The sequence below is a fragment of the Oryctolagus cuniculus genome, chromosome 6, assembly GCF_964237555.1.
Source record: "Oryctolagus cuniculus chromosome 6, mOryCun1.1, whole genome shotgun sequence".
Taxonomy (NCBI): Eukaryota; Metazoa; Chordata; class Mammalia; order Lagomorpha; family Leporidae; genus Oryctolagus; species Oryctolagus cuniculus.
The window spans coordinates 35686754-35700448 of record NC_091437.1 but is presented as its reverse complement, the minus strand read 5'-3'; the positions used below and the strand labels follow the sequence as shown (position 1 = coordinate 35700448).

General features: G+C 39.2%; 1 protein-coding gene across 1 annotated transcript; it reads left to right on the top strand.

Moving 5' to 3' along the window:
• The first annotated feature begins 2100 nt into the window (after positions 1 to 2100).
• Positions 2101 to 9337, top strand: LOC108176572 (ovomucoid). The gene is made up of 5 exons (XM_017341610.3): positions 2101 to 3374; positions 3837 to 3910; positions 5067 to 5101; positions 6028 to 6146; positions 9019 to 9337. The coding sequence occupies exons 1-5, from the start codon at positions 3340 to 3342 to the stop codon at positions 9062 to 9064; spliced, it is 309 nt and encodes a 102-aa protein (XP_017197099.2). The 5' UTR covers positions 2101 to 3339; the 3' UTR covers positions 9065 to 9337.
• Positions 9338 to 13695: the final 4358 nt, after the last annotated feature.

The following is a 13695-nucleotide window of genomic DNA, read 5'->3' as shown; positions in this document are numbered from 1 at the left end:
AGACAGTGAGAAGAAGAGACAGAAAGAAGGGTCTTCCATCAGCTGGTTCACTCCCCAAATGGCCACAATGACCAGAGTTGCTCTGATCTAAAGCCAGGAGCCAGGAGCCTCCTCCGGGTCTCCCCGGTGGGTGCAAGGGCCATCTTCTGGACCATCTTCTGCTGCTTTCCCAGGCCACCACAGAGAGCTGGCTTAGAAGAGCAGCTGGGACTAGAACCAGCACCCATATGGAATGCTGGCGCTGCAGGTGGAAGATTAACCTGCTGGGCCACAGCACCAGCCCCTTGATTTTTTGTTTTACTGATACAATACATGACATGTTGAAACAACTTTGCAACATTGAGCTAAATCCCACTTGGTCATGGTATTTAATTCTTTATGTATTGCTGATTCTCTTTCTTAGTATTTTATTGAGGAATTTTCATCTATATTTGTAAAAGACTTTATCTGTAGTTTTCCTTTTTAAAAATATTTTTCAAACTTTTTTAGAAGGCAGAGCAATGAGGGTGAAGAGAGAGCAAGTAAGAGCCTTCCATCTGCTGGTTCACTCCTTAGATGACCAAAGCCAGGAGCCAGGAACTCCATCCTGGTCTCCCATAGGGGTGGCAGGGGCCCAAATACTTGGCTATCCCCCGCTGCCTTTCCAGCTGCATTAGCAGGGGTAGAGTAGGTCAGACTCCAGCCAGCACTCTGACATGAGATGAAGGCATCACGAACTGTACAACACCACTGCGCCATAATGCTGGCCCCGTCTGTCGTTTTCTTTACTGAGATGTCTTTTTCTGGTTTGATGTTAGGATACTATTGATCTCATAAAGTGATTTAGCAAATGTTTCTTCATGTTCTGTCTTTAGCAGGAATTTATGAAGTATTGGTGGTAGTTTGCTATTTGGTTGGTAGAATTCTGAGATCTCTAATGTTGGTTTTCAAGGAAACACAACTTTTTAAAAAATATTTATTTTATTATTTATTTGAAAGAGTTAGAGAGAGAAGTAGAGACCGAGAGAGAGAGAGAGAGAGGTCTTCCATTCTGCTGGTTCACTCCCTAGGTGGCTGCAACAGTTGGAGCTGTGCCGATCTGAAGCCAGAAGCCAGAAGCCAGGAGCTTCTTCCAGGTCTCCCATGTTGGGTGCAGAGGCCCAAGGACTTGGGCCACCTTCAACTGCTTTCCCAGGCCATAGCAAAGAGCTGGATCAGAAGTGGAGCAGCTGGGACACGAACTGGCGCCCAAATGGGATGCTGGCACTGCAGGCTGGGGCTTTAACCCACTGCGCCATAGTGCTGGCCCCAAGGAAACACAACTTTGAGTATGGTTGCAGTCATCTTGAATGGTAGTTGTACAAGTTGGCCTCTCTTCAACTCTTCCTGAACACAGCTATTTGTTTGTTTATTTACAGCAATGTCTTGAGACATAAATCCCTCTATAAATGAATCCATACAAATTGTGTCTTCTTGGGTGAAGGTTTCTGAGGTCATTGTTTGATATTTGGTCTTCCCTCAAGAGAGCTCTTTCAGCTGTCTTACTCCTGAGTCCTCTCCCCCAAACTGTCTGACCTGTAACCTGGGCTGGATCTTCTTAGATAGATGAATTGCCTTTCAATTGCATTCCCAACAATCTCTAATGATTTTGAGAAGTCATTTAGGTTTAAATTCATTTGTTAATTATGCAGGATATATGATTCTTGGTTGACTCGCCCCCTTCTTTCAATACTTGAAATATATCATCATACTGATTTTCATATCTGTATTTTCTGATGAAAAGTTACCTGTTGATTATCTTTTTGTTTCCTTGCATATTATAAGCCATTTTCCTCTTTTTTGTTTATCTCTTTTGGAAATTTTTATTAGTATAAAGAGAACAGATTTCATGTATTTCATAGATAACAATTCTAAGACAACCATACTTCTGTTCCTCCCTTCATCCCTCCCTCAATCCCTCCTCATTCCTTTCTTTTTTCTGCTTTAATTTTTATAATAACATACTTTCAATTTACTATATAATCAGAGGCGTTTCTCTTTTTAAAAATGCCCTCTTTTTATCTTTGACTTTCAAAGTGTGTGTCTGGATTTCATTCTTTTAATTTACTCTAATTGGAGTTAATTTAGTTTCTTAGATATGTGAAATCATGGTTTCTAAATCAACTTTGAAAAATCTTCAGTTATTATTTCAAGATATGGAAACAACTCAAATGCCTATTAACTGAAAAATGGATTTTAAATATAGTACATACTTGCAGGGGAATACTATTCAAGTATATTTTTATAAAGGAAATCCTATCATTTGTGACAAGATAAATGGACCTGAAAGATACTATGCTACTCATGAAAGACAAACCCTGCTTGATTCCACTTATATGAAGTATGTAAATAGTCAAATTTACAGAAGCAGATTATAGAATAGTGTTTACAGGGGATTGTGTGAGGGGAAAATGGAAAGTAGTTCAATGAGTATAAAGTTATACAAGAGGAATAAATTCTAGATATTTGTTATTCAACATAGTACCTATAGTTACCAATATGGTGTTGTGCACTTAAAAATTTGGTAAAAAAAAATGTACTTCACTAAGTGCCCTTATTAAAACAAAGCAAAACAATTTGCCAAACAAAAAGAAATCCAAATAGTCAAAAGGAAACTTTTGAAGGTGATGGATTTTTTTACCTTAATGGTGGTGATGACATCACCAAAGTCCAAACTCATCATATTGTATTCATTAAGTATATCCATTTTTTGCTTAAAAATAATGAATATGCTCAATAATATGAAAGTTATGAAATAAATATAAAATAAAAACATACATATGATCATTATACCAACGACCAGGACTTAGCTATTGAGAAGTAATTTACAATCTTGATGGAGGGTTGGTGCATCCACAGGCTGCAAAATTTCTCCAGATACTTATAACATAAATTTATTTTTTAAAATTACTAAGAGTACAGACCTTTATTGAATTAAAATTTCCCCATGTTCTTTTTCTTTCTCGATGATCTTATTTGTTTCCAACTCCCCTGCTTGCAAAGAGTTCACATATCTTCCATATCTTAGGATCTGTAACCAGGCTTACTACCATCTCTCCTCCTTGTACTTTTGGGTTCACCAGATCAAATTGTCCCCAAACCTCCTGCTGAGGGGAGATCTATTGAGTATTTATTAGGCACCTCTCATGACCTCTTTTGTAGCCTCCAGGGAGGACACAAAATACTTCTGTCTTATCTACCCTGGACCATCTGTCCTATCTACATCTAGCTCCTCACTCACAGATCAATAAAAGAGACTTAGCTACAGGGTCGTGGATGGTTCAGGAAGAACAGTGAACAGGATAACTACAGTCTCCTGAGATGTTGGCCTCATCTCTCTTCCCTCTATGTGTGAGGTAAGCCAAGTGGGGATCCTTGGGCTGTGGAATTGCTACAAGTCCTGCTATAGATTGGTGCTAAATAGAAATAATTGGTCCTACTTGTTTCCTGAGGAATACATACTTCTGAATGATCATGTTTACTTTAATGGGATCAGGTTGTTTATGGACTTAGCCAAGAATTAGAGTAGTAATAAGCTCCTCACTTTTTCCTGGGTGTTGGTCCTAGTCTTTCTATCATGTCTTCAGGGAGGCATTTTGTTGACATTATGTTATGTTTATTGAATTATAAGGTTGGGGGGAGGAGAGAGGAAACAGGTCAGTGGTGTTAACTGGGAATTTAGAGTGTTGGAGAAAGTTTTTTTCCAAGCAAGAAACTTTCTAAAATCGGGCCCTGTATCCCATTTGCCTGTTAATTGGAAATGAACAATGTTGTTTCTGTGCCGTTGTATCAAACATTCTGAAGAATTTCTTCCACAGACTCAATCAAATGCCTTTATTTTCATTATGGATCAAAGCCATTTTTGTCATCTCGGCCTTGGCTCCTTATTCAGGTGAGTAAAGTTTACAGTTCTAGGTGGAACACATAGATACCCTTAAAACACGTATCCTTGAAAAGCAGGTAAATTTCTAATGTAATTTAGGCATGGAATGATTGTTTTTTCTATTTCTTTAAATTGGCAAAATGGAACAGAATGTGTTCTAAATTCCTATTAAAGATTTCATCAATGGATTGTCTTACTTTCCACATTACAGAAATGAGGGCACAGTGATGGTGTAGAATGAGCAGTTGAATTTCCCTCTTTGTCCATTGCTACACTGAATGACTTTGATTACATATTAATTGTTGTTATTTTGGGGAGATTAGTTTCTATGTTTGTTAAATACAAAAATGCAAGCAAGGAAAGAATCCCTAATAAAATACCTTGAAAATCTGATTTTAAGTTACTTTTACTTACCAACTGTAAATCTTTGCAATCAAGGCCTTATGTAAGGAAGTAACTCATTCATACTTCTGGCAACAAATTATCTTGCTTAAATGTCAAAGAAGTGCATGATTTAAGTATAAAAGAGATAGTATTGAGTACAGCCCTGAAATCAGAAGTTGTTTCATGTTTAAGTAATTTCTTGTTGGCTTTTATCTTCTACCACAATGAGGTGTCTCTTCTATAAAACTTTTAAAAATGGATTTCAAGTATTGGCTGCTACACTTGCAATCCATCTCCTTGCTGATATGCCTGGAAAAGTTCTTGGGCCCCTGTTCCGATGTGGAAAACCCAGAAGAAGCTCCTGGGTCCTGGCTTTGGACCCACCCAGTTTTGGGATTTAGGAGGTGACAGACATTTGAAGAGAGAACCAGTGCATGGAAGATCTCTGTTTCTCATTCCCTCTTTCCCTATCTCTACTCTGCCTTTCAAAAAATAAGGAAATCTTAAAATAAAATAAAATAAAATAAAATAAAATAAAATAAAGGGGCATCTTCAAGCAGGTTATTAGATGCTATTAAAATAATAAATAACACTGTTTTCACAGAGTTAGATTCATTTGGATTCTTTAAGATTTGGATATATTTGAGAATTCATACTTTTATTATTGGCATAAAATTTTCACATCCTTAGTGACAATTCCTTGAATACGTCTCTTAAATAAATTCCTGCTGCCAATGTATGTGCAGATTTCTTATCTCTTAAAACTATTCTTCGGTTGCAGAAGCTTCCATAAAACCAGATCGTGTGCAGAATTGGGTAAGTTGCTATAGGTTCATTTGGAATTTAAAAATATAAATTTTAAACTTTTTAAATTTTTAAAATCATAGCAAAATCAACCACACAAGTGGATTCATAAGAAAGATAAATACTTCAACAAGTAAAAATATTTATGTATTATTTTTTCACCAGGATCAAGCAACACAGTGAATACAAAATCACTTAGCCCTATGCACACAAGGAAGTGATGTGTTTATGCTATCCAAACTTCTAATCATTTCCATTGTTTGCTATTGTATATAACACTGAAAATATAAAAATATATGTAGAATAGAATGGTGCATCCTAACAAAACAAAAGGAAATAAAGTACCATTCCAGTTCTCAATTTTTAGGAGGATAAACTGTAATGATTTTCATATGTTCACATGGTAGAGTATTACATAGAGGTGAAAATAAATGAATTATTGCCCCAAATGTCAATTTACAAGTTCACGAGAATATGTAAAAAAACATATAATTTAAAAATACATTTAGCTTAGTTTTCTTTGTATAAATTGCCAAGATATCCCAAACTACACAAAATGCTGACATGTAATATGTGTGTATATTGATATATAGTGAAATTATAAATTGAGTCGAAGGATCACAAGCTGAGCATTCAGCTTGGTGATTTCCTCTAATGAGGTGGAAGGGGAAGGTCATGGGTAGAGGGGCAGTGTTGACAACATTATGAAAACACACTGATGCAGCGTGGGACCTGCTGATCAGTAGAAAGTTTTTATAAAAATATTGATAATGCTTTTCTTATTTATTGGTTTATGGGAACAAATTTCTTTGTCTTTAAATTTAAATGGAGATTATGTTTATTCATTTTAGTTGTGTGGTATTTCATATTAAGATTTAAGAAAAATGATTCAAATATTTCTTTTCTAATAAACTTTGTGCTGTTTCTCTGTTTTACAGATAGACTGCAATACATTTTCCACGAGTTTTCCAACTATTTGCACAAAAGAGTATCTTCCTATCTGTGGTACTAATGGCCGCACTTATTGCAATAAATGCATTTTCTGCTCTGCATTGAAGTAAGAACGCAAGTGTAAATATTTGCTCTTCCAAAATAGTGAAATATTATAGGAAAATTCATATTCCTGATAACCTAAGCTTAATGTATACTGAAAACAGCCACAATATTTGGGTTAAAATCAAAGTTACACACTACTATATTTCCTTAAAATTATTTCTTTTTTTAATATTTGTATTTATTTTTAAAAGATTTATTTATTTTACTTGAAAGGCAGAGAGAGAGAGAAAGAGAGAAGAGATCAATCTTCCATTCGCTGGTTTACTCCCCAGATGATTGTGTTGTTCAGTGATGGGCCACTTGAGCCATCTTCTGCTGCTGCCCTTCCAGATGCATTAGCAGTGAGCTGGGTTGAAAGTGGAGCACCCAGGATACAAACCAGCACTCTGATATGGGATCCAGCATGGCAGGCAGTGGCTTAACTGCTGTACCAGAAATCCAGCTTAAAATTCTTATTTCTTTTTTAAAGATTTATTTATCTATTTGAAAGTCAGAGTTACAGAGAGAAAGAGAGTACTTCCATCTACTGGTTCACTCCCCAGACGGCTACAGTGGCTAGGTCTGGGCCAAGCCAAAGCCAGGAACATCATCTGGGTCTCTGATGTGGATGGCAGAGGCCCAAACACTTGGACCATCCTCTGCTGCTTTCCCAAGGCCATTAGCAGGAAGCTTAATTGGAACTGGCACAGCTAGGGCATGAAACTGTGCCCATATGGAATAGGAGATGGCTTTACCAGCTGTACCATGATACCAGCCCCTTAAAATTTTTCTTTCTTTCCTTTTTATTTTTTAAAGATTTTTTTTATTTGGAAGACAGAGCTACAGAGAGAGCAGGAGAGCAAGAAATCTCACATCTGATGCTTCATTCCCCCAAAAAGCCGTAACAGCTGGAGTGGGCCAGGCCAAAGCCAGGAGCTTCATCTGGGTCTCCCATGTAGATGGCAGGACCCCAAGTACTTGGGCCATCTTCTGCTGCTTTCCTAAGCACATTATCAAAGAGCTGGAATGGAAGTGTAGCAGCCAGGACCCGAACTGGTGCCCATATGGGATGCTGGCATCTTATGCGACGACAATATCTGGTTTGCTACAATGCTGGCCTCAAAATTCTTATTTCTAACAGTGTATTTGGGACAGGTGCTTGGTGCAGCAGTTTAGATGCCACTTGAGACACCTGCATCCCATAACGGAGTGCCTGGGTCTGAGTCCCAGCTCTGCTTCTGCTTCCAGATTCCTGCCAGTGCACACAACGAGAGGCAGCAAATGGTGGTTCAAGTACTGAAGTCTTTGCCACTCATGTGGGACATTCTCATTTTGACCTGTCCCAGCTCAGGCTGTTGCAAGCATTTGTCTCTCTGTTTTTTTTTTGTTTTTTTTTGTTTGTTTGTTTGTTTGTTTTTTGTTTTTTTTTTTGACAGGCAGAGTTAGAGAGTGAGAGAGGGAGAGACAGAGAGAAAGGTCTTCCTTCCGTTGGTTCACCCTCCAAATGGCCATATGGCCGGCACGCTGCGCTGATCCGAAGCCAGGAGCCAGGTGCTTCCTCCTGCTCTCCCATGCGGGTGCAGGGCCCAGGCACTTGGGCCATCCTCCACTGCCTTCCCAGGCCACAGCAGAGAGCTGGACTGGAAGAGGAGAAACCAGGACAGAATCCGGCACCCCAACTGGGACTAGAACCCAGGATGCCAGCGCCGCAGGCAAAGGATTAGCCTAGTGAGCCACAGCATCGGCCTTTTTTTTTTTTTTTTTTTTTTTTTTTAAGATTTATTGATTTGAAGTCAGAGTTACACAGAGAAAGGAGAGGCAGAGAGAGAGAGAGGTCTTCCATCTGGTGGTTCACTCCCCAATTGGCTGCAATTGCTGGAGCTGCACCCATCTGAAGCCAGGAACCAGGAGCCTCTTCCAGGTCTCCCACGCAGGTGCAGAGGCCCAAGGACTTGGACCATCTTCCACTGCTATCTCAGGCCATAGTAGAGAGCTGGATCGGAAGGGGAGCAGCCGGCACTAGAACCGGCACCCATATGGGATTGCAGCGCTTCAGGCCAGGGTGTTAACCTGCTGTGCCACAGCGCCAGCCCCTCTGCCTTTCAAATAAAAATGAAAATAAATAAATAAAAATTTAAAAGTACTATTTGAATTATCAATATAATCATACTGATGTTCCACAATGCATAAACCAATTAGTTAACTGAATTCAATTAACTGTAATTACTAGTGGCAGCTTGGTAGCCAGTGTGATGTATTTCCATAACCATGATGCTGGGTGCCATAAGAATCAGCCTTGCAAAATCCAGCTATAATGAGCATAAATGAGCAAGAACCAGACTGCACTGTTCTCTGCATTCTGAAATCCCATACAATGGGCCCCTTCCTGTTAGCAGGAACTCGTGATTGTAAGCTCCTGGAACTGATGGCGTGAAGACTTCCTCAGAGTGCAGGACAGCTCCGTCCGCGCTCCCTTCCCTTCGTCCTTCACCCGGAAGTAGTTTGTGGTCAGACGCTTAGCCGACCTTCTCTACCTTACTACCCACTTTTTTTACTCAGGTGTTCCCTTTTATAAAGTACTTGCCCATTTACTACTTAAAATTGTCTGTCTCTTGGAGGACCTGTGGTAAAAACCCCTAATTAGTCTTCTTCCTTAGGCCTGGTCTGATATTGAGATACAGTTAAGCACGCAGGAAGGTTCATGTGCCTCACAGCAGAGAAAGGATGTGGGGTGGAGGAGAGGGTGGCACCCGGCCGCTGTGGAAGTGGAGTGCAGCTTCTCCCTCGTGTCCTGAGTTCAGACACTTCTCATTTAGAAGCACTGTGTGCATCACCCAGGCCATTTACTGTGTTCTTTTATTTATCTATTTTTTTCTTTCTGATTCTTTCTACAGAAAAAGTGGTGGCAAATTTAGTGTTGCTCATTACGGTAGATGCTGACGTTTAGATGGAACTGCAAATCCCTATGGTTTTTATTTTGATAATATTTTCTGGCGGATTTTATAGATTAAATAGAGTTTTAAAATCAGGGTCTTCCATTTGTAGAAGACTAGGTGAACCCTCCTGAGTGACACAAGATGGAATCCTGGACGATCTGTTCTTCCCAGCTCAAGATTCCACAATTCAGCCATGTTTATTCTCTGTGCTCAATAATTCAACGCTGAAAAATTAATATCCTAATTTTATGTTTGATATTATAAAGTGTAATTTAAATTCCTCGATATTTTGCTCAATAAAATGTTAAATGGTGTTATTACATTTATTAAGATGTCTTTTTTAATTCGAATGCTAAATAAGACTCTGGGATCTAGAACATGTCTATAATTGAATGAATTAAAGGCCATATAGAAATATAATGTAAAGTTTATTGGGAAATTTTATGTTATTTACATATACATATATATTTATTGGGAAAAATGTATCACTTCTTTTTGTTTCTTGATGACAAATCAGTTGAATGGCTGATGCGTGGTCCTGGAATGATAAGCAGAAATGATTTCATTGACATAGGACGTGATTGGGTTCAAATCAGATCTTTCTCCATCTTCCAGCCACAAGAAGCACACTTTCGCTGTATTTCCAAAAGCTAATTTAAAATTTTAATTTAAAAAGTATTTTATTTTCATCTTAGAGAGAGAGAAACTGATTCACTCCCCAAAAGGCTATAACAGTCAGGGCTGGTCCAGGCTGTAGCCAAGAGCCAAGAACTCAGTCAAGATCTTCCGTTTAGGTGGCAGGAACCCGAATGCTTGAATCATCATCTGTTTGCACTCATGGTGCATATTAGTAGGAAGCTGGATCAGAAGCAGTAGAGTTAGGCCTCAAACAAGGCACTCCAAGATGGCACCATTGTATTGGATATGCAGTGATGGGAAACTGACTGAGGGTTTTTTAAGATTATTTAAAATATGGGTGAAATACTGAAACTCTTTTCATAAAAGACAATATCCTGTAATGTTGTGGTCTTGTGTATACTGAATCTGACTGGAAACTTTTGAGCTTCCTGCATTTGGAGATTTATTTCTTTCCTCTGATTTGGGAAGCTTTCAACAATTATTGCTCCATACATTAATCTGAATTCACCATTTTTTTCTCTGATGTACTTTTTTTATTTTGGGATCCAACTCAAGAAACCACAAATTTAAACTTTTAATTGGTTGGTTTTTTTTTCTTTTTCTTGATTGTAGAAATGTAATATTTATGTTTGTATATGCACATAAAATAATAAATATACATATACACAATATTAAAACATACTCACATACACATATTCCAGAACTGAGTCTTTTTTGATTATTTATGGTTGGATCTTTTTGAATTCTAGTTCTTTTATCTACTTTTAAATAATAACTTAGTGAGTAGAATTTCTAATAATGGGATCCTGTGTATCATTTATTTTTCTCTATGGCTCTTCCTTCTTTTTCTTTCTGTTTAAGAACCTGTCACCAACTCTCAGGTAATGAATGTATTCGCTATTTTTTCTAGAAAATTATTCATCTTAGTTTAATACTTAGGTGTGCAGTTTACCTCAAATTATATTTTGGTTTTTATTCTAGTAGGTGTCAATAGTTTTTTAGCTAGTAGATGTCAGTATTTTAAAGTATTATTTTTCTGTAGATATGTAATTTTCTCAGAATTGTTGTTAGGGTGATTGGCCCCACATTTTTTCTTCATCAAAAGAAGGGATTCAAGGCTGTGATATAGATAAAGTCAATAGATAAGCAAGATTTATTTACATGCAAAGCGAAAGTACACATGCAGGAATGAGTCCAGACAAGCTCAAGGAAGGACTGCATTCAGTAAGATTCAGGGCTGCCCCTTTATATGAGCTGAAGGCACGGGGTGGTGTCAGGGATGGGGATGCACTGAGTACGCAGACAGCAGAACTCTGTGTGGGGTTTCAGTGCTGTCCATTTCCCTGCCTTTTTCTGAAAATCCTAGAAATGGTAAGGCATCAGGTGCATGATGGGGCTGTGACTCTTGACCGTGGTCATCTTATATAATGATAAAATGAAGTAAAGGTCCTCGTAGGGATGCAGTCTGCAACCATATGGAATATCTTTAGCTGGCACCGATTCTAAGCAGCAAAACTCCAGGCGTTGTAGATTTCCACCAGACAGACTGGAGGAGGTTTGTTGGCACAGAGGAGGAGGAGGCTTGGGCAGTGCAGGGAAGGAGGTTGTGGGTGGTGCAGCAGGCAGTGCAGGCAGGTTTGCAGTGGGCAGAGCTGCAAAGCAGTGCTGGCAGACCTCCGCTCCTCCTTGCTAGCTGCTTCTTTGCCTGCATCAGTACCATTCATTGAAAAAAAAAAAAAAAAAAAAAAAACCTCTCCTATAAACTGACTGTGTATATGTGGGCTTATTCTTGGTCTATTTCTATTTTTATCACCATTACTGTATTTTTTGATTATGAAGACTTCCATGAATTTCACATCCAGTAGTATAGGTACTAAGAAGATCTTAACATTTTACTCTTCTCATTTAGCTCACCACTTACGTCTTCATTCTGCAGAGTTACATAGGCAAATGTTTTTACCCCCCTGTAAAAGTCATACATACCCAGTTGGTGAGGGACATTTTAATAAGCCTTATCTGTTTAGAAATCTCCCCAAAAGAAGTGGTAACCTATCTCTACACTCATGTGCTCCCTGAAAGTGATATTATTGTTTGTCTATTTATTGCTCACCTGCTTGCATAAGAATGGGTTTGGATTTCACCCTCAACCTCCAGATACACTGTTGTACTCAGGCCTGTCCCCACCCAACTCAACTCCCTCATTGGAACATGTCACCGAGTAACTTCATCCTCTTCTGTGAGAAGACACCTTAGAATATCTCGGACTACTTTGAAAGGATAGTAAATGTATTTATTTAGAATTCTATTTCAATAATATGCGGTGTCCAGAAAACATTACCGTATTCAGTAAGCTGGAGGAGAACCTGGTCCATATCACAACTGCTGTTTCACAAGCCTGAACTAGACCCTGACGGCCGTCCGTGTTACCCTGTGGGATTCTTTGCCCAGTACAGGGGAAGTTGCCTTGGACAGTTGGAGAATATTCTTTTTTTTTTTTTTTTTTTTTTTTTTTTTTTTTTTTTTTTTTTTTTTTTGACAGGCAGAGTGGACAGTGAGAGAGAGAGACAGAGAGAAAGGTCTTCCTTTTGCCGTTGGTTCACCCTCCAATGGCCGCTGCGGCCGGCGCATGACCCGATGGCAGGAGCCAGGTACTTCTCCTGTCTCCCATGGGGTGCAGGGCCCAAGCACTTGGGCCATCCTCCACTGCACTCCCTGGCCATAGCATAGAGCTGGCCTGGAAGAGGGGCAACCGGGACAGAATCCGGCACCCCGACCGGGACTAGAACCCGGTGTGCCAACACTGCAAGGCGGAGGATTAGCCTAGTGAGCCGCGGCGCCGGCCCGGAGAATATTCTTCTCCCCATCAACTCGTTCTGTCCTGCTTTATTTTGACATCTCTTTCATATTTTTCTTTTTTTAAGATTTATTTATTTATTTGAAATGTGGAGTTACAGAGAGGGGGAGGCAGAGGCTGAGAGAAAGAAGTCTTCCATCTGCTGGTTCACTCCTCAAATGGCCACAGTGGCCAGGGCTGGGCCAGAGTGAAGCCTGGAGACAAGAACTTCTTCTGGGTCTCCAACATGGGTGTAAAGTCCCAAGGACTTGGGGCATCTTCTGCTACTTTTCCAGGTAGGTTAGTTAGCAGGAAGCTGGATCAGAAGTGGAGCAGCCGAGACACGAACTGGTGCCCTTATGGGATGCCAGCGTCACAGGCAGCGACTTAATCCACTACGTCAAGCGCTGACCTCAGCCTCTTTCATCTTGAAGACATTGTCTTCTCTACCTCTGGAGCAGATTACATTTTCTTTGTGAAGCTATATTAGATACCCACACACCTAACATTCTTTTCACTGATTTGTCTCAAAACCATGTGGCCTGTTGTGTGACGTGGTTGTTTATCCTGCTTGTGATCTCTGTGAATGAATGGAAACAATGAACAGCCAATGTGTAGACCATAAGAACATTACAATACCTTCACAATAGCTTCAAATCCAGACTTCAGTTCCATTTTGCTTCAACTAATTTATTTAGATTGGCATGGAACAGTGCTAGAACCAAAGGTTCTTTCCTACATTTTAACTTTATTTACCACACAAAAAAAAGGGCAGGTTAGATTATGGTGATTTGTATCTCTAATATTTATGACAAATCTATGAGATAGAAATTATTCTGTCCTGTCCTTGGGATAGAACTGGACATGGGTAAAAGGTCTTCAGCTGGTATCCATCCCTGGCTGTATACTTATAATATAGCTTTACAAGATGTTCCCATTTGGGGAACTGTTTAATGGCATCACAAGAACACGCTGCGTTAGCATTTAAAATTTTATGTGCGTCTACATTTACCTTAAATAAGAGATCCAGTAAGAATCAAATATCCATTCAATCTGATGTATTTCCAGTGTTACAGAACAGGCATTTGTCTATGTAGAATTTCCTAAAAGGCTTTCTTATTTTTCTTGCTTTTGTTCTCTTGGGCATTTCTGCCTGGGAGCTT

Coding starts and splice junctions, on each gene's coding strand:
- LOC108176572 (XM_017341610.3), top strand. CDS start 3,340: ATGTTGGCCTCATCTCTCTTCCCTCTATGTGTGAG. Junction 5,102..6,027: donor CAGATCGTGTGCAGAATTGG/GTAAGTTGCTAT, acceptor TCTGTTTTACAG/ATAGACTGCAATACATTTTC. Junction 6,147..9,018: donor ATTTTCTGCTCTGCATTGAA/GTAAGAACGCAA, acceptor TTCTTTCTACAG/AAAAAGTGGTGGCAAATTTA.